The sequence below is a fragment of the Grampus griseus genome (assembly GCF_964374135.1).
Source record: "Grampus griseus genome assembly, chromosome: 18".
NCBI lineage: Eukaryota > Metazoa > Chordata > Mammalia > Artiodactyla > Delphinidae > Grampus > Grampus griseus.
Window position 1 is genome coordinate 74438334 of NC_139012.1, and position 22014 is coordinate 74460347.

The following is a 22014-nucleotide window of genomic DNA, read 5'->3' on the forward strand; positions in this document are numbered from 1 at the left end:
CCATTCTTTTTCCAGTTCCCACCAGTTACACATAGGCTGGCTCTTCCCGCCGTTTTCGTAAACTGGTTTTTTAACACGAAGTAGGCTGCAAAATACTCTGAGAGAAGCAACACGTGATAAACAGACCACGTGGAAGAAAAATATTCCAAGGGCTTCCTCAGACAGTTTTGTTGAGCAGCAAAACCTAAAGGGACCTCATCCGACCGTGGACTCTGGCCACGTGGCTTCCATTTAGAACAGAGATTAGACCTCAATTTCAATTCTCCAAAGCCAGAAATCATCCCAGAAAACATAACATTTATAGCACCGTAAAGTCTTCGAATTGGCGCCTCTCAGATGTGTACACATCTATGGCTCGCTGAGGTTTTACATGAAGAGATGGAATTTCTTCAGTAGCCTGTTTGCAAATGTTCCCCAGTAAACTTCAGAATATGTAAGAATTTCTGAAGGAAATCTTGCGGCGGTTCGTGGTTACCATCATCCTCACCCCAGCACACTCGGTCCTGCACATGCTTCTCCTCCAGCCTCAGCTCTCGTCCGCTCACACGCCCCAGGCCCCCCACCTGGACTAAACCGGAACACACCGCACTCCCCCTGGTCCTCTGCCCTTTACACGTCGTTTTCCCTTTGTCTGAACAGCCTTCCTTCCCAACTTGTTCTCCCCCAGACAATCCTACTCCCACCTTTTACTTTTTTATCTTTTTTCCTGAAGTACAGTTAATTTACATGGTGGTAGTTTTAAGTGTGCAGCAAAGTGATTCAGTTATACATTATACATATTCTTTTTCAGATTCTTTTCCATTACAGGTTATTACAAGATATTGAGTAGAGTTCCCTGTGCTGTACAGCAGGTCCTTGCTGTTTACCTGTTTTATATATAGTAATCCTACTCATCTTTTAAAATTCACTTTCGCTCTTGGGTCACTTTCTCTACACCTCATCTCTCGTGTCTCACCACCATGCCCCCTGAACCCCGTGCCCCCACAGCACTTGGCACTTGGACCTTGAATAGAATGCTCATCATCGCGCATTATTCTCTCTCCTGGTGCAGAGACTCGAGAAATGTTCGTTGGATTAATCTCTTTAGAAACCCACCAGTGAATGTCTGAAAAGAGAAACACATCACTATATTGTTGAGGGCATTCGAGAGAAGCCAAATTAAATTAAGTCAACCACTTATATATCTGCCCAGGACGCTGCAGGATATGGACGTGCAAGTCACGATCCCTAACCTCTCTGTGCTTTGAAAACCTAGTTGGAAGGCGATTAAGGGGAACATGAAACCGTTAGAACCAGATCAATGAACATTTTGAGCTCCTCCTGTGGGTAACACAGAAACCCTAGTTTGTATAGAACAGACTGCACAGTGCCGCTGATAAAGGCTAAAGGACTTCCTAGAGGCCAGAAACGATATGGCGAGTGACTTGACCTCTGAAGGAGGCCTTGCGGGATGTTGGATTGGCCAAGTGGATGGGGCAGGAAAGAAGACAGCGAGTTAAGTGGCAGCTCGGGACCTCCCACACTGATAGCTCCCTTGGCAATGACAGAATCTCAGCAATTCTAACCATTTCCTATTGGCTGGTCCATTGAATTTTCTGAGGAATTGGTACTTTTGTTTTTAAATTTATCTCACTGAAGTATAGTTGATTTACGATGTTGTGTTAATCCTACCGTACAGCAAAGTGGTTCAGTTATACATATACATTCTTTTTCATATTCTTGTCCATTTTGCTTTCTCACAGGATATTGAATATAGTTCCCTGTGCTATGCAGTAGGACCTTGTTGATTATCCATCCTCTATATAATAGTTTGCATCTGCTGATCCCAAACGCCCAATCCCTCCCTCCTCGACCCCGAGGAATTGGTACTTTGGATTCATGATCTTTTTCCTCACGGGGCATTAATCTTCAATATCACTTAGAGAAACGGTCTAATCTGCAAGGTAGCTGCAGACACTATATATATGACTCCTTCTTTTCACCCATTATTGCCCCCAACAGCCCTGTTTTGAGTTCTTGTGTCTGCTTTTTATAGTTTTTCTGCCGTCTCCTCCTTTGCTCTCTTTTGTAACTCTTTCTCTGCTCTCAGAGTGATGGCGGTATCCAGCCTCTCTGCTGAAAAACTGTGGTTAGCTGAGAAATTACCTGATCAGCCATCATCAAGCCACACATGAAATATCTGTACCTATTTCTAAGAGAAGCATAAACAAACGAAGGCATATCCTAATACGGTAATGATAAAACAGTGCGAGGAAATGAGGATGTTTAGTCTAAAAATGAGTCCACTTGGGGAGGACAGGATTGTTTTCTTCAAATATTTAAAGAGCTTTCAGACAGAGGAGATGTTGGCCTCATTCTTTGACTCACCAGAAAAGATAACCAGAACCAAGGAAGGGAGATGGTGGTAAAATTTCAAAGAGGCAGGTTTCAGCTCCACATAAAGGTATAATTTTGAATAGGAGGAATTTCTGAAAGTTGACAGTATGTGCGTCTTGTGAATGAGATGCAGTATCTTGAACAGAAGTACTCTGGGCTCACTGAATAAAAATTTCATCCTTGGACGCTGTTCAGAACGGTTAAAGGCAGTACCTGCCTAGTGATCTCATCACTGAAATGAGACTCTTGCTTCTGGAGTCTAAATCATTTATTCTTCTCACTCTGGTGGCTGTGAATTAGGTGAATCAAGCTTTAGACTTGGGCTTCCCTGGTGGTGCAGTGGTTGAGGATCCGCCTGCCAATGCCGGGGACACGGGTTCAAGCCCTGGTCTGGGAAGATCCCACATGCCACGGAGCAACTAAGCCCGTGCGCCACAACTACTGAGCCTGCGCTCTAGAGCCCGTGCTCCACAACTACTGAGCCTGCGCTCTAGAGCCCGTGCTCCACAACTACCGAAGCCCGCGCGCCTAGAGCCCGTGCTCCACAAGCACGGCAATGAGAAGCCCGCACACCACAACGAAGAGTAGCGCCCGCGCACCACAACTAGAGAGAGCTAGCGCGCAGCAACGAAGACCCTGCACAGACAAAAATAAATAAATAAATTTATAGAAAAGAGTGAAAAAGCTTTAGACTTGATTTCCTCATATATGCAGTATAGACCCGCCACACTGACCTATCTTGTCAGGTTGAGTTTAGGAAGTGAAACCAGGGAAATAAGTTGTGTCTGTGGCTATGTTTAACATATTTAAAGAGGTTCACAAATTAGCCAGGAAGGAAACTGTCTGCTCTTTTTATTTCCTTTGAAAAAGGATTCTTATACTCATAGATAAAACAATGTGTTATTTTTGTATCTGAAAAGGATGAGCGGACTGGGGAATCAAAGTGGCTTCTTTAAATAATCACAGGTCTTGTTTGGTTTGGACTGCTCAGGAGCTCACGTGGAGTGCTCAGAGGGGAAGTTCTAATATTAAAAACAACAGCAACAAAACTGTAGCTAACCAAAATAATTTCTGAAATTAACACAGCACGCCATAGCCCGTGGAACTCCACGGGACTGTTACAGTGCAACGGGGGCACATTTTCATCCAAGGATTTAAAATAAACTATACTTTGCCATTATTAGTAGTAACCACTATATGTGTGTGTGTGTATATATATATATACACATATTCCTCTAACAGATTTAGGCTTTGCTATTGAAATAATAGCAAAGCATTATAATAGCATTTATAATCACACAGGAGAAAACAACTTGAAGAATAGTTACCATTTTGAACATTTTTTTGAGGAAGGCTGCTGGAGGCAGGAATCCTGGAAAGCACAGGACTGCCTCAGGGCACTCTGAATACTTCGAATGGTACCACAGGTGTGATTTGTAAATTTTGTGCCACAATAATCGCACATTAACACGTTTCGGGAAAGGACTCGCATGGCAGGAAGGATACACTATGTTCTTTAACATCTTTAACAAAGTCCCAAGAGTAAAGGGTAAGAAAAGCTCAAAAGGGACTTGTCTTGGGTATCCAGCCTTTTTTCATCACGCTTGGCCAGCCTTGAGTTTGCATCTCTCCTTTCTGAGCCTCCTCTGATCTCTGACTGCCCCTACCTTAGCTCCTCTCTTCCTAAAGCCTGCGTGCCCCCACTTCTCTCCCCCTGGCTCTCCTGGCACTAGGGAGGATGTGATAAACTAATTGACACGAAGATGTTGGTGACTGATGTCACTCCTCTCATGGGTTGGCAGTTCAGAAGGGTTTTTCCCCAGGAGAGAACAGAGAGAGACCGACCTCTGAGCAGGCAGCTCACTAATTTCACATGGGAGGGCTGGGGGCGGGATGTGCGTGCCTTTGTAATTAAACCCAAGCAATGACATAAAGTTGGCCTTGATCAAGAATGCAAAAAATGGTGATGGAATTCGATTACAACATCTTAATGCTTGTTGACCGTGTGGTCCACTGTTTTAAGCACATAACATGCATTAGTCTCCTTCAATCCAATGAGGGTTTTTTTTCCTCCTTACAAGTGAGAATCCGAGGCCCCGAGAGGGTTAGGACCCTGTCCAGGGTTACAGAGCTCGGAAGAGGCAGTGCTGAGAGAACTGGATCCCTGTTTAACCACTCTGCTCTCCCGCCTCTCAGCCTGGTGGGGAAGAGGCCCCACTCTGAAGCCAGGTGTGTCCCTGCTCGTGAGCCGTGCAACCTTGGACAAATGACTTCCCTCCTGGAGCCTCAGTTTGCTCATCTGCAAAATGGGTGCGAATGATGGCATACCAACCTTATAGGGTTGTTGCAAGGATTAACACATTGAACACCCTATCTGGCATATGATAAAAACTTCTTCCATATTAGCTAACACTATCATTTGTTAATATGATAAACCAAATTCCATTTCAACAAAACTTTCTGTATTATAGTTTTTCTAGACTTAGCCGGTAAGTCACACAAATGGTGTTCTGGACCACAAAATTCCTCTTTGACCTAAGGATTTAACCTCCTGTGATAAAAATGTATTACAGAACTGACAGGATAGCGATTTTAAGTATCTTTACTTAAAATTACTCTTGAAAGGTATTTCAGATTTAATCCGAATAGAGTGTGCCTCCAATCACTGTCCTTAAGAAGAATTCCAAGTTGATGGCTGTACACGAATCTATGTAGATTCCTGTAAAGCTTCGTAAATAGTATGAAGGCCAATTTCAATGTCCAGTAAACCTTAGAGACTTACATAATAAGGTTAACTGGATTACTGGTTACTGGATTTTAAATCAAAGGAGGTAGCCCTGCTTGACTTGCTCACAGGGGAGGCCAGGTCTAGGTGCACTGATTTTCTTTTCATCCATATATATTTATTGAGACTTTCACTAGGCCAGTGCTCAAGACGCAAAATGAACAAGAAACACACCCTCCTCTCTGTGTCCTAACAGCTTCGTGGGCAGTAAACCCACATAAACAGTTACCTCAAATTAAAACAATGCCAGAACCAGAGAATAACTCCTAAGCCAGGCTGCAGCGTCAGGCCAGTTTCTCAGGGAAAGTAACGCAGTTGTTCGTAGAAAATGATCAGTACTTGGGTCAAAGTCTGATTCGTTTTAGAAAGAAAAGACAAATTGTGTTATATGAGATGTGTTTGGATGAAGAAAACGATCTTGCACTTGAAGTCCAGAAAGTAATAGAAGGGAAAAAAAGGAAAAGGCGGGCGTTGGGGGGAGGCCTTCAGAGTAACAGCTCACACTGGCTTTAACCATCTCCCCGTAAGGTGGGGTGCTCTTGTCACACATCTTAGGGAGGAGGAAGCTGGGGCACAGAGTCCTTGGCCTCAGACATAGCTGCTTGTAGGGTCACATTAAGACTTCCTTTTCTGCAGTTAAGGAAGGCCCTGGGGCCAGGGACCCTGGTCTTTTGCTTGGGGAGTTTCCCCAACTTCTTGGGAGGCACCGCCCAGTTATACTGCACGAGCTGAGCTGCCTGATTCTGTTGCCTGTTGACTCAAGCAGTCTGGTACCCCTCAGAGCCACATGTCAGGGCTGGTGTGCTGCTGCCACATTGCACAGCCCGGGCCCCATGCAGACAGAGCTGCCATCACTAGCAGAAAGGCCCAGGGCAGGACGGCAAGACACCGCCCAGCTGTACAGACTGTAGACAAGGGTTACCATCTTCAGAAATCAGCCCTTCCTCTGTCTGGCACCTGCCCTTCCTATCCCAGCAGGGATGGGATGAAGCCTGGGAGGGTAACTGACATGGAATGTTCTGGGCAGTGAGGTCAGCACCCTGAAATAAGAGGTACAAATACCTGACCTTTTCGAAACAGCCACCTTCTTGTCATTATCCCGTATAAAGATACCCTTGTAGGGCTTCCCTGGTGGCGCAGTGGTTGAGAGTCCGCCTGCCAATGCAGGGGACACGGGTTCGTGCCCCGGTCCGGGAAGATCCCACATGCCACAGAGTGGCTGTGCCCGTGAGCCATGGCCGCTGAGCCTGCGCGTCCGGAGCCTGTTGCTCCGCAACAGGAGAGGCCACAACAGTGAGAGGCCCGCGTACCGCAAAAAAAAAAAAAAAAAAAAAAAAGGATACCCTTGTACCATGTCCTGCTGCTGGTCTCTCACACACATCAGACGGGAGGGATGTCCCTGAGATCCAGTGCTAACTCCTAGTATTGTCAAATCCCACCCACGTTCCACTGGCCTCCTTCGCGGGCCATCTGCAGCTGGGCTATTTCATGCACCGAGTTCACCAGCTGACACCAGCCAGGTGAAGTTGGGTGTAAGTCCGGCCAGCGTGTAGATGTCTGACCTCTGAAAACACATCCAAGAGCTGGATGGGAAGAGACGCTCTGATTTAAATTAATCTATAGCAGACTATCCTAATAGTTACTTTCCAAATAAAGATGGAGATCAAGTTATCAGACAAGATAGAGGTAGAGCCTAGATACTACATCTTACAGAATGAGTTTAGTTCTCAGTCAGCCGTAATAGAACATGAAATAGACCTTTCCCTTCTGATTAACGTTCATCTTGAAGATGTTTTTAATGAGATGATTCCTTAAATGCCTAAGTGCACACAAACACATTTGCTCCCACTGCAGGGAATTCTGCCAGAGTAAGGACCGTGGAATTACTTCGGGGGGTCAACTTCCTGCCCCGGGGAATGCAGTGGGAAAGTTCCCACAACGAGAGGGGGTCTCTCCCAGGGCATTCCGTGCAGGAGGCCTCTGCGGAGGCTTTATGCAGACAGAGCCGTGTCTTAAGATGCTCTCAGCATCTCCAGGAGCCCAAGGCCACTGTGCCCTGGAGTAGGTCCCAATCCGTTTTTCGGTTCCACGAAACGCATTTGCAGCATAAGCAAAGAAGTGTGCGCGTGCGTGCGTGCATGTGTGAATACAGCAAGGCAACGTTAAACCTCTTACTGCGGGGGAGGAAATCCAAACTCATAAACTTGCGCTTACGGTTTTCCCATCAAGAGGACGTACTGAGAGAAAAGGTGGTCATTGAAACTTCTCAGTCTCAGGAGATTCAGGGGAAAAGTGACGGCAAGATGCCACAGCAGCGAATGAATCCAAATTCATGCACTCACTCACTCACCCAGCACTTTCAGGATGCCTACCTGCTACGTGCTAGGCACTCTTCTCCACACCAGAGATGCAGCAGTGAACGAGAGGACCTCCGTTCCACTGCTTCACGCAGTAGAACACACCCGTCAGTTCATACCTGAACACCAGACCGTGAGCTCCATTCCGTGCCCTTTCACTTACCACCGTACACCAGCACTCAGAGCAGAGCCTGGGACACAGGTGATGTTCCGTGTGTTTAGCAGATGAACATACGTGAAAGGGAATTTGGCCCGGAACCCTTTGAAAGCTTCGTGAAACTCTCTGGAGACAAAGCAAAGTATGATTTATCCGCTATTCACCCAGTTCGGTGAGTGGGGATAGCAAGATGAATAAGGTGTGACCTCAGCCCTGGGAAGCCTACATCCCGGTAGAGAAAGGGCGAAGGCCAAAGCACAGAGGTGCAGAAGGGCTGGTCTATTTACGAAACTACAAGTATTTTGATGTAGAGCACGTGGGAGGGCAGCAGGAGATGAGGCTGAAGAAACAGGCAAGGTTGGGCAGAAAGGACCTAAGGGCTTGGGCTTTCTATCCTGACGGGGCTGAGGGTGGGCAGCAACGGTGGAATTTAAGGAGCCCCAGGATGGAATCCATGATTTGGCAAGATGACACGGGCTGGAGCGGAGGAGAGACTGGGGACTCAAGGCTGGTTAGGAAGCTGATGCGGTCATTCAGGGGGACTTAGGTGGTGATCACGCGGTAGGACAGGGCGTGACAATTTCATGAGCCATGGAAGCAGAATAAGCAGGACTTGGGGATGGGCTGAAAAGAGAGAAGAAGCCAGATTCCCCTCTAGCCGCGGTGAGGATAATGGCCACAGGAAGTGCAGGTATGTGGTGGCTGAACGGAGAAGAGGGAAGAGGGAAGCGGCCTCGGTTTTAGCTTGTGTATTTGCTACTGTTGAGGGCAGAGAACCTTCACTGGCTGCCCACAGCACTGAGTTGAAACCACAGGAATGCTCAGTTCTCTGTGGTCTGGTCCCATCCCGCACCCTGCATTATACTCCGTCAGTGCCCTATTGTTTCCCAATTCTGGGCCTTCACACATACCCTTCCCTCTGCCTATAATGCCCTCCCCTGCCTTCATCCCTGTAGGTCAGAATCCATTTCACATGTCACCTCTCCCAAAAGGCGTTAGAGTCCCTCATCTCCAAACTCTCTGTACCTAGTTTCTCTGTATTTGCCTTAAGTCTCTTGGTTAGGTTGTGAGTGAGCTCCTGGGGAGTGACAGTAGCTTTCCCTTATTCACCTTCCCATCTCCTTGCCTGGGGCAGGACTCAACACGTCTTCGTTGAGTTAAAACAAAGAGCCCACCAGATACAACTGTCATGCATGAAATGGGGATATCCTTGCCCCTGTTCATCGGGCATGTGTGAGGATTCTGCACAAAGTATCATCAACCACATCACCAGTTCTTTCTCTTCTTGTGGCCGGGCGGCGCGGCACGCAGGATCTTCGTTCCCCGACCAGGGATCGAATCCCCGCCCCGTGCAGTGGAAGCGTGGAGTCCTAACCACTGGACTGCCAGGGAAATCCCTCACCATTTCTAAAAGGAATACGTTTCACTTGATCTTGGCCTAACTTAATACTAAGACTCTGTCTCCTTTTAATGAAGTTCAAAGAAAGGAACATCACTTTAGAGTTCCTGGGAAAGTGTCCACTGGAATCAAGAAGCAGGGAACCACAGTTCTGGCCCACTGGAGCCTTCCTTTACAAATCCCAGAGATCATCCTCTCTGGAAGCTTCTCTTGGATACGTGGGGTCTTTTCTTTTTGGTCATGGAGAAACAGTGCTCGGCTTTGGGTCTGTGTGATTCTGGGAAATAAGGTGATTGGGAAGAACTGGCTCTAGCTGGTACCTCTGCTGAGCTTGGCCCTGTAGGCCGCCTGTTGAGAAGCCCCAGACGTGAACAGCGGGACTGCGGAGCGCTGGCCTGGCCGCTCCAAAAGGAGTGAGCAGGCAATTGTGACAGTCCTGGGGTTGTATTTTTATTTTTAAAACCCACTTTGAAGAATTTTGTGAGTCCCCAGGGACACTTCTTATGTCTTTTTTTTTTTTTTTTTCTTTAGCATTTCCTCTAAAACCCATTAGGGAGATCTCATATAGTCCAGATTTAGCGCTGTAATGAGGTTTTGTTCCTGCTTCAGTGGTTTTTCCCATTGTTAATTTCTCCTCTATTTCTGGGACTGTTTGCAAACTCGACAGCAAAATTTCTGGAAAGCCTTTTCGTTTCCACGTAAGTTTATGATGATAATAGCACAGACCCTGCCGGACCGAGAAGGTAAGAGGCTCTGTCCTGGAACCGGATTCCTGCTCCAGTCAGCCGATTGCACTCTGTGATGAAGCATTCCAGGTCACCGACCTTCTTCTGTCAAATCACAGACCCGGAGTTTGCGAGTGGCTGTCTAACGCCCTCTTGGTGTTTTTATCTCTCCAGGAACCTCAGACAAGTCTAATCTGGAACTGATCACTCTGACATGTACCTGTGTGGCTGCAACCCTCTTCTGGCTCCTGTTAACTCTCTTTATCCGAAAACTGAAAAGGGTAAGACCATTTCAGATGAAATGCTATGCTTCTTTTTGCATCATCTGCCCAAATGCCTAGCAGCGCCGTTGGTGTAGTGACATCATGCACGGTTCCCCCCCGCCCCAACCAGAATGCCTGCCTGATGTCCAGAGCAGGCCCTGAACAGATGGCAGACCCTCTTCCTCCCTCTGACCTGGTGAACACGGCAAATGCATCATTAAAACGTCTCTTGGGATTTCCCTGTGGTCCAGCGGTTAAGACTCCACACTTTCACTGTAGGGGGCGCGGGTTCGATCCCTGGTCGGGGAACTAAGATCCTGCGTGCCGCACGGCCAAAAAAAAAAAAAAAAGTATCTCAACCCTAACGTGGGGTGTTCAGAACAAAAGCTAGAGCAATGAACAGATGACTATTTCCCAGACACAGAAGGGACATTTTTGATATAAAGTCTTTCAGTTAAATTCAACATGAGACCTGGGAAGCGTTCATGTTCTTAACCTCTCTCTCTGCCAAGAACCAAAAGGGAAAAAGCAAAATAAAGGTGCAGCTCTGTCTCAGCTCTGCCGTCCCACACTCTTCGAGCCCCGTGATAAAACTGAGTTCTTCAGAGTGTGAGGCTCAGGGTGGAATTCAGGACATCAGATTCCTATCATTAGGCCTGGAGCACAGTTTGCTTCTCTGAAGTTTAATGGGGGAAAGAGCCAACCCTTACTCACTCATTCATGGCCCAAATATCTCCCGTGTGCCTGCTTGGGGCAGAGTGCCAGACCCTGTGTAGGGACCTCTGACAACAGTGCAGAGCAAATGCTACCAAGCCGACTAAACAACACATAAGGGAGGGGAAGTCTGCAGTCAGAGAGACAGCACATGTCTGGGGCTGGAGCAAGCAGAGGGGACCCAGTGAAGAGGAGAGACTGACCCGGGGAAGAGGTGGGGATGAGAGACAAGGGGGCGCAGGAAAGGAGAGGAGAGGCTGCGGTGGCTGCCCAGGCAGGGCCCTGTAAGCTGCGGGAAGAAACTCCCCCTGTGTTTTAGAAGTGAGAGGAAGCCTTGAAGGGGTGAGGTTAAGCAAAGGTGGGTGATTGTAAGGGTGAGAGATCTGTGTCTGGAAAGATGATTTCAGCTGTATGAGGAGAAAGGACCAGAGTGGGCAAGAGTGAATAGAGAAGAACCTAGCAGAAGACCTTGGTAGTCCAAGTCAGAAATGATGGTCATGGGACTTCCCTGGTGGCACAGTGGTTAAGACTTCCACACTCCCGATGCAGGGGGTCCAGGTTCGAAACCTGGTCAGGGAATTAGATCCCTCATGCTGCAACTAAGGAGCCCGCGAGCTGCAACTAAGGACCCAGTGCAACCAAATAAATAAATATTAAAAAAAAAAAAGAGAGAGAGAGAGAGGGACTTCCCTGGTGGCGCAGTGGTTAAGAATCCACCTGCCAAGGCAGGGGACATGGGTTCTAGCCCTGGTCCGGGAAGATCCCACGTGCCACGGAGTAACTAAGCCCGTGAGCCACAACTACTGAAGCCCACATGCCACAACTGCTGAGCCCACGTGCCACAACTACGGAAGCCCACGTGCCTAGAGCCCGTGCTCCGCAACAAGAGAAGCCACCACGATGAGAAGCACGCACACCTCAACAAAGAGTAGCCGCAGCTCGCCACAACTAGAGAAAGCCCGCCCGCAGGAACAAAGACCCAACGCAGCCAAAAATAAATAAATAATTTAACTAAAAAAAAAAAAAGAAATGATGGTCGCTTAGTCTAAATGATTAGAGTCAAGAGATATTTGGGAGATAAAATCAACAGGACTTGGAAGGTAACAAGGAGGCTTCCTCAATTTCTAGAGATGTCTTAGCCCTTATTAGAAAGCTTTTTTTTTTTTGGCTGTACCACAGGGCATGTGGGGTCCTAGTTCCCTGACCAGGGATTGAACCCGTGCCCCCCTCAGTGGAAGTGTGGAGTTCCAACCACTGGACCACCAGGGAAGTCCCTATTAGCCCTTATTAATGTGCCAGGTCTCTGTGGGCCCTTGTGGGACGTTCGTTATGTTGTATCTCAGTTAATCCTTTAAAAAACACAAAGATGTAAATATATTATTATTCCCATTTAATAGAGAGGGAAACTGAGGCTTGGAAAGGTAAAGTAACTTGCCCAAAGTCACTAAGCGAGTTAGAATCAGAGCTGAGTTTTGACCCAGGTTGTTTGACCTTAAACTTGCTATTCAGAACCAGGAAGGTGTACTTTACAGTGTCGGTATGTGGGATGGCAGCCCTCCTCCACGGTGAGTAAGTAACATCAGGCTTTTGTTGTATTGAGTGATTGGCTTTGAGACGTGACAATGAAGGCCACTGCTTTCGAAGGAAAGGAAAGTTAAACAATGGGGTTTTGAAAGGGGAGGTACATCATATAGGGAAACAGAGCTAACAAAAGCAAAACTTGCCAAATCTGTAAGGGAGGTACAAAGACTACAGAGTTCAAAGGACAAGAGGGGGAGAAAAACTTCAGAGAAAGCCCAGCTTAGAGACAGACTTTGAAGGCTGTGGCTGGAAGAAAAGCAGCAGAAAGACACATCCCACCTGAACTCCTGCCCACTCCCCAGGTTAGGGAAGGAGTCTGGTTACCTTGCATAGAGGAACCTAGTGGAAATAAAACTGGAAAGGCAAACTGGGACTAAATTGAAGAGGTCCTTTGTATTTCTAAAAATTTAGGAAATTTTAATGTCAATAAAAGGATGAGAGGGCTTCCCTGGTGGCTCAGTGGTTGAGAGTCTGCCTGCCGATGCAGGGGACACGGGTTCGTGCCTGGGTCCGGGAAGATCCCACATGCCACAGAGCGGCTGGGACCGTGAGCCATGGCCGCTGAGCCTGCGCGTCCAGAGCCTGTGCTCCGCAACGGGAGAGGCCACAACAGTGAGAGACCCACGTACCGCAAAAAAAAAAAAAAAAAAAAAAAGGATGAGAGCAAGAAAGTATCGTAACCGGATGCCAGTAACCAGATGCCTATAGAATTCGAGAAGTAATTGGTTGTAGGAGGTGAGGGGGAGCAAGGTGTCAGGAATTATTTCTAGACAATTCCTCCAACCTCAGAGTAAATCCTCGCTGATAAGGGCTGGATTTTCTCTCGTTTTTTTTTATAAATTTATTTTTGGCTGCGTTGGGTCTTCGTTGCGATGTGCGTGCTTCTCATTGCGGTGGCTTCTCTTGTTGCGGAGCACAGGCTCCAGGTGCACGGGCTTCAGTAGTTGTGGCGTGTGGGCTTAGTTGCTCCGCGGCACGTGGGATCCTCCCGGACCAGGGCTCGAACCCGTGTCCCCTGCCTTGGCAGGCAGATTCTTAACCACTGCACCACCAGGGAAGCCCTGTATTTTCTCTTTTTATCCTCACCCTGCATAGGCCAGTGTTACAACTAAAGCTAACGTTTATCCATACCTCCTATACTCCAGGCCGTACTTGCTTTAGGTGGACTATTTCATTTGATATTCACAGCAACCCTATGAGATAAGTACCATTACCATCACTCTTTTACAGACAAGAAAACTAGCCTTAAAAAGGTTAAGCACCTTCCCCAAGGTTATATGCTGGTCCGATTCCAATCCAGGCCGTCACATTCAGAGCCTGGACTCTGAAGCGCCTGGCGGTGCGATTTCCACGCCAAGCACCTAGTGGCTGCTCGGTGTTCATGTCAATTGAAGGAATAAATATTTGTCAACCAAGATTCTACTTCATACTCGTCTCAAAGCCCTTCCTGAAGGCTTGTTGGGCGTTTCCTCTCATCCGCCTTATTGAGATGAAGCGCAGATTCCACAGGTGCCGTGTGGGAAGACCGCCTTCATGGCCTGCTGCCTTGCCTCCATCACCCCTGCCCACCTTCCCTCACCTCCTGCAGGACCCAGGCTGTCCCTGGCTGGGCTCTAGCTCTTCCTGTGCTCTTGGAAGACTGGAGACCGTTTCTCATGGCCGTGGCTACAGCAGACACTGAAGGCTTGAGTCATGAAACCTCTTCCAGCAGTGAGCACTAATGAACACCCAGCACCCTGGCGTAGGAACTTACATTCCTCTCCAGCCGCACAGCCTCGCACGAGCGTCTGACAGGCTGGGGCCCTCCCGTCTAACACCGCTGGCAATCGCAGTTCGTGACGAACGTGCCCCCTATCTTTCTCCATTTTCCACTCTTCGTGGCAGGCAAATCTTCCTGCCTTGAGCTATCTGTCACACATTTTAGTGATAATTTTTGTGAGAAAGAGACAGATTGCAAGTGATGGATGAGGTGAGCTGTGACAGCCCAGAACGGGGTGAGTCAGGGCCGAAGAATGTGGGCTGGTGTGAAATCGGGTGGATGGAGAGGTTCATCTTCTCTACTGAACTCTGATCCTGTTTAGGGAAGTGCACTGAAAGGAAGGGCCTGAAACTCATTTAAATGAAGTGTACATAACTTCTAGGCAAGAGTTATCAAAACCTAGCATATATAGGCAAACATACTTCCCGTCTGTCCTGCCCACAGAAATGCCGTCAATTCTACAATGAATTAACATTAACGGGGCATCACCCATTAATGTGAACCTAAGACACTAAATGTAAAACCAGTTACGTATGATCTGAAATAAAGGGTGTTTTCTGGGCTTAATTTGCGTTACCAAGATAAAACAAGCACTAGAAGGTAGAGGCCACCTTATTTATTTGACCAGTGGCCAAAAGAACTTGGAATGTGACTGTGTGTAAGTCTCACCCCTTGGCCTTTGAAATAATCAACTTCTATTTCTTATTGAGGATAAATCTTTTTTTCCTTTTTGTACATTTTTCTTTTTATCTTTCTCCTGCGTCTGAGTCACAGTAATGTATGGTAAATGTGAACTTGCAATATATCGAACAAGTTTGCATTGTACATGAATTTTAATATAAATAACTCTAATTCAAACGGAACAGTTTGGATGAATCCAATACGTCTGAACAGGGACTCACAAAATTTTGGTCACCAGGAAACTTGTGTAGCCTACTTGTTGGTGGATTCCTTTATTTCAGAAGTGCTGACTTTTCAGTGCTCGTGAAGTGCTGAGCTCAGAGCCCTTTTTCTTAAACTCCTCCAGGAAACTCTTGTACTAATCTCACTATAGTCTTCTCAGGTTGCTGCAGCAACTAGGGGGCCAGGCCTTCTGAGTATATTTAAACACTTCACGTGAAATGTGCCTCTCAACCATCCCAGGGATCCGGGGTTTACTTTGCCACCTCTGGCCTTTCTCGCAAATGTAGAAAAGCCCAGTCGTGGAGCCCGCTGTTGACTCATCTGTCGTGTGTACTCCTGCATGTGGAGAATGGTCATGGAAAGTTATTTTTAGCCACAGTTTGGAATGATTTTATTAAAATGCCTTGCATTTTTTTCAGAGGACTATTGCTTGTTTAAGAACAAGCAATGGGATCACAGCGGGATCTGAGCGCATCTGGTCTGAGACAGGACGGTGGAGCGGGTGCCGCAGAAATGCATTGTGGGAATAGTAAGGGGTTGCTGGATGAAAATTGCACGCTCACGTGGGATGTGTCTGTGGGTATGCAGAGGGTCCTTCCTGTTCCCCACCACGTGGTTTCAACCCTACGAACCAAAATAGCACGCGACATTGCCAAGTGTGGTCTCTTGAATATCCGGGTTTTTAAAGTTGTTTCCTTCTTGGTGACGTTGAGATCTATTTCTCAGTCTTCTTCCGAGATGAAAACTGACTACCTATCGATTATCGTGGACCCAGATGAAGTTCCCCTGGATGAGCAGTGCGAACGGCTCCCTTACGATGCCAGCAAGTGGGAGTTTGCCCGGGAGAGACTTAAACTGGGTAAAGTATTTGTTCCACAGATTCCTAAACCCATAACCGAGCACCTACTACTTGCAAAGCACTGCACTTTGAGGGACGCAGAAGTCGACTAGACTTGGGATTCTACCCTACCCTCTACTTCTTTAGAGATAAAGAAATCTCTAGAATCCTAAGACAGAAGGTCAAGGGGACAAGGCAGCACCTGTTAATTCTTTCAACAATTATTAAGCACCGAGCAGCAGATGCTCGTCTAGGGGCTGGGGATGCAAAGGTGTTTGAGTCTGTCCCCTCGAAGGGACAAGGACACAGCTGTAAAAGCCGGTAAGTGGAGGAGAAGGAGAGAGCTTAGTTCCAGCAGAGTCTTACGAGTACAGACACTCTTAACTAATGACATATTTGCGGATGAGAAATTGGTGACACAGAACACAATTCAGGATGAGGAGATGCAGTAAAAGCAAATATATGGTGAAAGGGTTGGTGCTCTGCAAGGCTGAGGATCAAAACCCCCTCTGCACGAACCTACAAATTACATGCTTTGAATTTCCCCGGGTGTTTGAAATGTCCACACAGAGAAAAAAAGCCCTTGGGGGTCACTTACGTGTCATTTATGAAGAGGGAGGATTGCTGCTTCCTAGGTAACAGGGACGCTCTAAACAGCGGGCCAACGTGCTTTCTCTCCAGCTTACCCCCAACCTCCTCCAGCTCAGACAGCACAATGCAACTTAACCTCCAGCCCACGGTGCTACAAAACGACAGGAGCCTCAGATCCTCTTGCCCAGATATCTGGATAATGGCTTCTGAAAGTTTTCCACTCTCTCCTGTGTGTGCCAGAATCATTAATATTCAGAACTAAGAAAAGAGATCATGGAGCCAGCGGAGCCTGTTGTTCCAGTTCACTCGCACGGCCCCCCCTCCTCCACATGCAGACTATATTGGGGTAGGGGTGTGAGGGGACAGAGAGGGAGAAATGGCTTTTCTTATTGTTCTCCTGGGCCTTGAAATGATTCCACTTACAGTTCTCCCTCCATGAGAAAGAAGACTTGGCCTCAAGAGTGCCTGCTGTTTGGCTTGGGGAAGAAAATTAGGAATCAGTAAAAGGCCGGAGAGACAGGCGAAAGCCAGCAATGGCTGCTGACGGGGCGGGAAAAAAAATCAACTAAATTTAGAGTAGTTCAGGGCAGGTGGCACACTAGATGAGTTCCTTCTGCAAGTCTAAATTATATGGCAGCTGGCCCAGCCCACCCCGCCAGTGACCTTGGCAGGGAACATGGGATAGTTTTCCCACAACCGTAAGCCATTCTCAGGCCACACTGCTTTCCAGAGTTATTAGTCACAAGCAGACATGCGTCTTTCTGTATAGGAAACACGAGCTTTCTGTCCCATTTCTTCATTCCTTGGCCTAGTACCATAGTGATCCTTGACGACACATCAAGGGAGAATGCTAACCCTTCTACCAGAATTCCCCTGGGGCTCTGTGAGTTTAGAGAATCCCATTTCAGAAGAGTCTCCTTGAAGATCTTTTGCTTCTTTTCCTTCCCGGAGCTGCCAGATGCTATGATTCGGCTAATGTACGTGTGAGTGTCTTTGACGGATGAGGGTAAGTGGGTCAAATCAGCGAACTCTGCCTTTCAATGCAGAGTGTGGCTGCAAGGGCCAGAGGAGATTTATTTGGCTTAAAAGAAAATACATGGGCTTCCCTGGCGGTGCAGTGGTTGAGAGTCCGCCTGCCGATGCAGGGGACGCGGGTTCGTGCCCCGGTCCGGGAAGATCCCACATGCCGCGGAGCAGCTGGGCCCGTGAGCCATGGCCGCTGAGCCTGTGCGTCCGGAGCCTGTGCTCCGCAACGGGAGAGGCCACAGCAGTGAGAGGCCCGCATACCGCAAAAAAAAAAAACAAAAAAAACAAAAAAAAAAACACATGACAGAAAGTAATCTGAAGTAACGTCTGGCAACTGAAAGTAACCAAAATTATGTCTGGATGGATGAAGAGGAAAAGCTGGCTGGATGGGCAGTTACAGGGGGTTAGAAATGCAGAGAAATACACAGACCAAACGGCTTCTGATTTCAGCTGAGTGTACCCTGGGTTACGACTCGCAGCCCTGGTGACAGAAGTCAGAACTGACAGCACCTGATAGACAGAGTGAGAGTTTGGGTCAAAGTTGTTGCTACCCTTGAAATTCCTGAAACCCAGAATGAAAAAAAACCCTGTTTTGTTAGAGATGCCTCACTCAACCTGGGCGGGAATTCCACTTCTATGCGTTTATCACAGAAGCTGGGATAATGCCTGACAGCGCATCTTCCCATTGGAAAGTAAAGTCAGGATTACCTAACATGGGAAAGCACACATGGCGTGTGGAATGTGGCAAGTGGACGGTGCTGCCTAGTGTAAGATGAGCCCCAGATGCCCAAGAGGGTCTCGGCCCCGGGCTGCCCTGCACTCGCCCCACAGTGTCCCAGGCACCCTGGCCAGTCACTCTCGGAGGAGATTCCAATATCCTCTCATGGTATGACAATGCCCTAGCACTTTTCCAAGTTAGTGGCATTTAGGTGACACCGAGGAGGATTTTAAGGGAAAAGAAGGACCAGGCAAGATCGAGTCCGGTGTGACGGGGCTCCCCTGACCCTGGAACTGCAGATCCGCCAAAGGATCGCAACTGCACCAGATGATTAAAGAGCCCGTGATAGCTTCGGGCCGTGCTCGAGGCGGCAGTCAGCTTCCAAGAGAATAAACGAAAAGACAGGGAAGTCTAGGGAGTACGAGCACCTTCTCACTGGTCAAAGCAACCTCCCCAAACACTTGTCAAAATAAAGTGTTTTGTGTGATGGCTAAGAAGGGAATGCGTGGGGGCTGAAGCTGTGGGAAGGAAAAGGACGTCGCCTGCCCCAAGTGAGCAGGGGTCTGTGGACCCCTGTGGAGAGCTGTCCCAACACAGAGATGCTCTTCATCTGTCTCAGACTCAGGACACTTCATATTAGATGGCAGAAGTCAATGCAGAAGAAAAGGTGTTCTTTTACCCTACAAAAGCAAGGGATAAGCCTCTACCCAAAGTGCGCCTGTGTTTACAATCTGGAGAAGGTATCTGCCCGTGTTCTCTCCATACGTGATTTCGGGGTTCACCGGAGGCTCTTTTATTGAAACGAGAACTCCTGACTTTGCTATTTCTTGGACGCTTTTATCTGAAGAAGGGAGCAGAGACTCTATCCCTGTCTGTGGAGCATGCTTGGGAGGATGACCTGATCAGCCACGACAGGTGCACATTTGACCAGGGGAAGCGTGTCGTTTCACCAGTGTCTCCTCCTAACGCAGAGCGTGTCCCCGTGAGACCCAGGCGGGAAGACGCCGCTGATGTCACTGGGGACGGAGCTCTTTCCACCTCCTCACTGGACGTGACCTCGGGTGGGTGGTGGGCGGGAGTTGCACATAAAAGTACAAAGCTTCTAATAGGATAAGGAAGCAGGAAAGCTTCATTACCAATTTTCTAGGAATCTTAAAACACAAACAAACTGTGTCCTTTGGGGGAAGGGACTGGCGTATGAAGAAGATAGGAAAGAAAGAAGGAGGGAAAGTTAGCTCACTGAAGGCGCATTATCAGAACAGTCTCAGCGCGAGGACTTGGTTGGAACTGGAGGCTGTGTGTGGAAGTAACACTCCCCCTACCAGGACCTACTTTTGACCAGAGGCATTCTGTTGGCTTTCCAACACCCCCGCCCCGCACCTGCCGCCAGAAGAACCCAAAAAAAGGCGACTTCTCAGGCTCACTCTTTCTTCTGCCGTATCATGCTTGAGTGCACAGCTTCTCTAGGTTGTACTCAGCAACCTGTTTCCTGGTGGAGCAGGAGGAAGCCCTGATAGAAAAGGTGGCGGAGGTGTTCCAGGGGCAGGGGTGGTCCCTCCTCATCTCTGTGCACCGTTCAGGTGTGCAACTCACGGGGGCCCCTCTGGCTACCCAGGACTGCATGAGACTTGCTGTCAGCATCTCACAAATTCCCAGATGCGACTCTTCATTCTGCACTAATACCCAGGGGACCCAGGTGCATCAGGCACCAGGCCAAGTTCTGGGAAGATTCAGACATGGTCACTGCCCCTTTGAGTGAAGTTTGTCTCATTCAAGGGTGAGAAAAAAAAAAAAAAAGTGTTTAACAGTCATTACGACGTAACGTACCGGGTACCGTGAATGAGACCTCACTTTGTCACTGCATCTGGCAACCAGCTCTCTGTGGCTGAAACAAATTACTAGGCCCATGTTTGGAACCATGAAGATTTACAATCATCATGTAAAGACACGTTGGAAATACTGGGAATATCTTGCCTGGCGAGGAGGTCTGAGAAACAACTTAATTATTTTTTGGTAGCTCTGAAGCATCATTATAACCAACAGCTGTAACCCCCCTTCTCCATTTCCTCCCTTTGCTGAAAACAGATCAGAAGAAGTAAGCTTAAGTGGCAAGAAGAGGGGCTTAGGTGAAACATAGGGAAATTTTTGTGGTAGTAACGTTAGTAAACAATGGAAAAGACCACTCAGGATGTGGGAGCCTCTCCCCACAAGAAGGACTTTGTAAAAGAGGAAACTGGCCATCCACCTGCACCAGACGCCTTCTAGGGGCCTAGCCTAGCTGCGAAGGATGAGGGCAACACAGTAGCACAATAAAGAGTTGAAAGGAAGATACCCCAGAAATGTGTCCTGACCCTTTTGGGGTCAGTTCATTGGAGGTTCCATTCAGAGCTACATGCCACACACACACACACACAGGGAAAAGGCCCTTTCTTCCTGAGAAAAGACTTAAACGCACCCTGCTGGCTTGGCAAACAAACCAACGTCTTCTTTTCATTGTAGGCAAATCACTTGGAAGAGGGGCTTTTGGAAAAGTGGTCCAAGCATCTGCATTTGGCATTAAGAAATCACCTACGTGCCGGACGGTGGCTGTAAAGATGCTGAAAGGTATGGATGGTGTAAGCTTGGCTTTCAGCTCACCCATTACGTCCCCTAAATGCTGGCCCAAGTTGGGTGTGGCCTAGGAACAGACAGAAGCCATTTCTGCTCTGGCCACAAAACTTGCTTCTGCTGGAAGCCCCTTGACCTCCGGAGCTTTAGATGAGACCAGCAGGAGCTCAGAATAAACCTTGGAAAGGAAACAGTTCAGCGTTATCCACGGGAAAATGATTTCCGTCTCCTCAGAGATCTTTCTCCTACCACATCTCAGATTTTTCTAGAGTACCAGGGACTCAAGCCCACAGGAACCACACGTACAAAGTTTGGGAATGATCCATTATGGCGTTATGATGGCAACTTAGCTGTACGTCATAAATCTCAAAGGCTTAGCTGGGGCTGAACCTCACTATAAAGTAAGAATATGAAGCTAGAACAGTTGAGTTGATCAGAACTTCAAGCTATTTTATAGCGTCAGGTCCCACCCATTAAACATTTCCTCTTCAGAAATAAAAACAAAACAAAACCGAAAACAACAAACTATCTTCCTATGTTGAAGATACTATCACCCTGTGAGGCACTGGGAGGTAGAGACGAAGCACACGGTGACTTACGACCCGCCCCTAAGACAGAGTGAAAATGAAAAGTCACTGAAAGTCACGTCAACCAAACATCTCCAAGACTCATAGGTCCTTTAAAGCATAGAAAATACTTCACTGTGATGAAATTGTCATGTTACTTCAATGCGTTTTAAGCTTCCCAAACCAAAAAGAAACAGGACTGAAAACCCAAAGGGCAATTTTCAGCTTTCCAAAGTCTCTAAGATATTGCCAGGGGATTTTGAGGCGTAGAAGGCTATGCGCCCAGCTAAGCAGGTAGCTGGCAGAGGTTCCAGCAGAAAGGCCCATGGGCTGAGGGAGACTTCAAAGCCTTCGTTTTCATCCAGCAGTGACACCGTCATTATAAAAAGTCCCATGTAATAATATTTTTCCACTTCAAAAGGCTGTTGAGTGAAGGCTCTGATAAAACTCTGCAACGAACCTGACAGTTCTACTCTGAAAGTAGCCAGGGAAAGAGCTTTGCATCCACAAAGCAGGCCTTGTTCAAGGTGAACTACCCAGATGATGGTGGGCATCTCTGTGAGAATACCTGTAGTCCAGCACCCCCCATACCCCCCTCCCACCCAGATTCTAAAGAGAAGAAGCATCAGCATGTCTTCCATGTGAGAAA

The 22014-nt window shown here is 47.7% G+C and overlaps 1 protein-coding gene across 1 annotated transcript in view; it reads left to right on the top strand.

Annotated features, from left to right (window-relative positions):
* Positions 1-22014, top strand: part of FLT1 (fms related receptor tyrosine kinase 1) — a 170888-nt gene that overhangs the window by 122543 nt on the left and 26331 nt on the right. The window contains exons 16-18 of the mRNA XM_082675546.1: positions 9974-10080; positions 15746-15878; positions 20692-20796. Coding sequence (XP_082531672.1) covers positions 9974-10080; positions 15746-15878; positions 20692-20796 — 345 coding nt within the window. The remainder of the gene's footprint in view (positions 1-9973; positions 10081-15745; positions 15879-20691; positions 20797-22014) is intronic.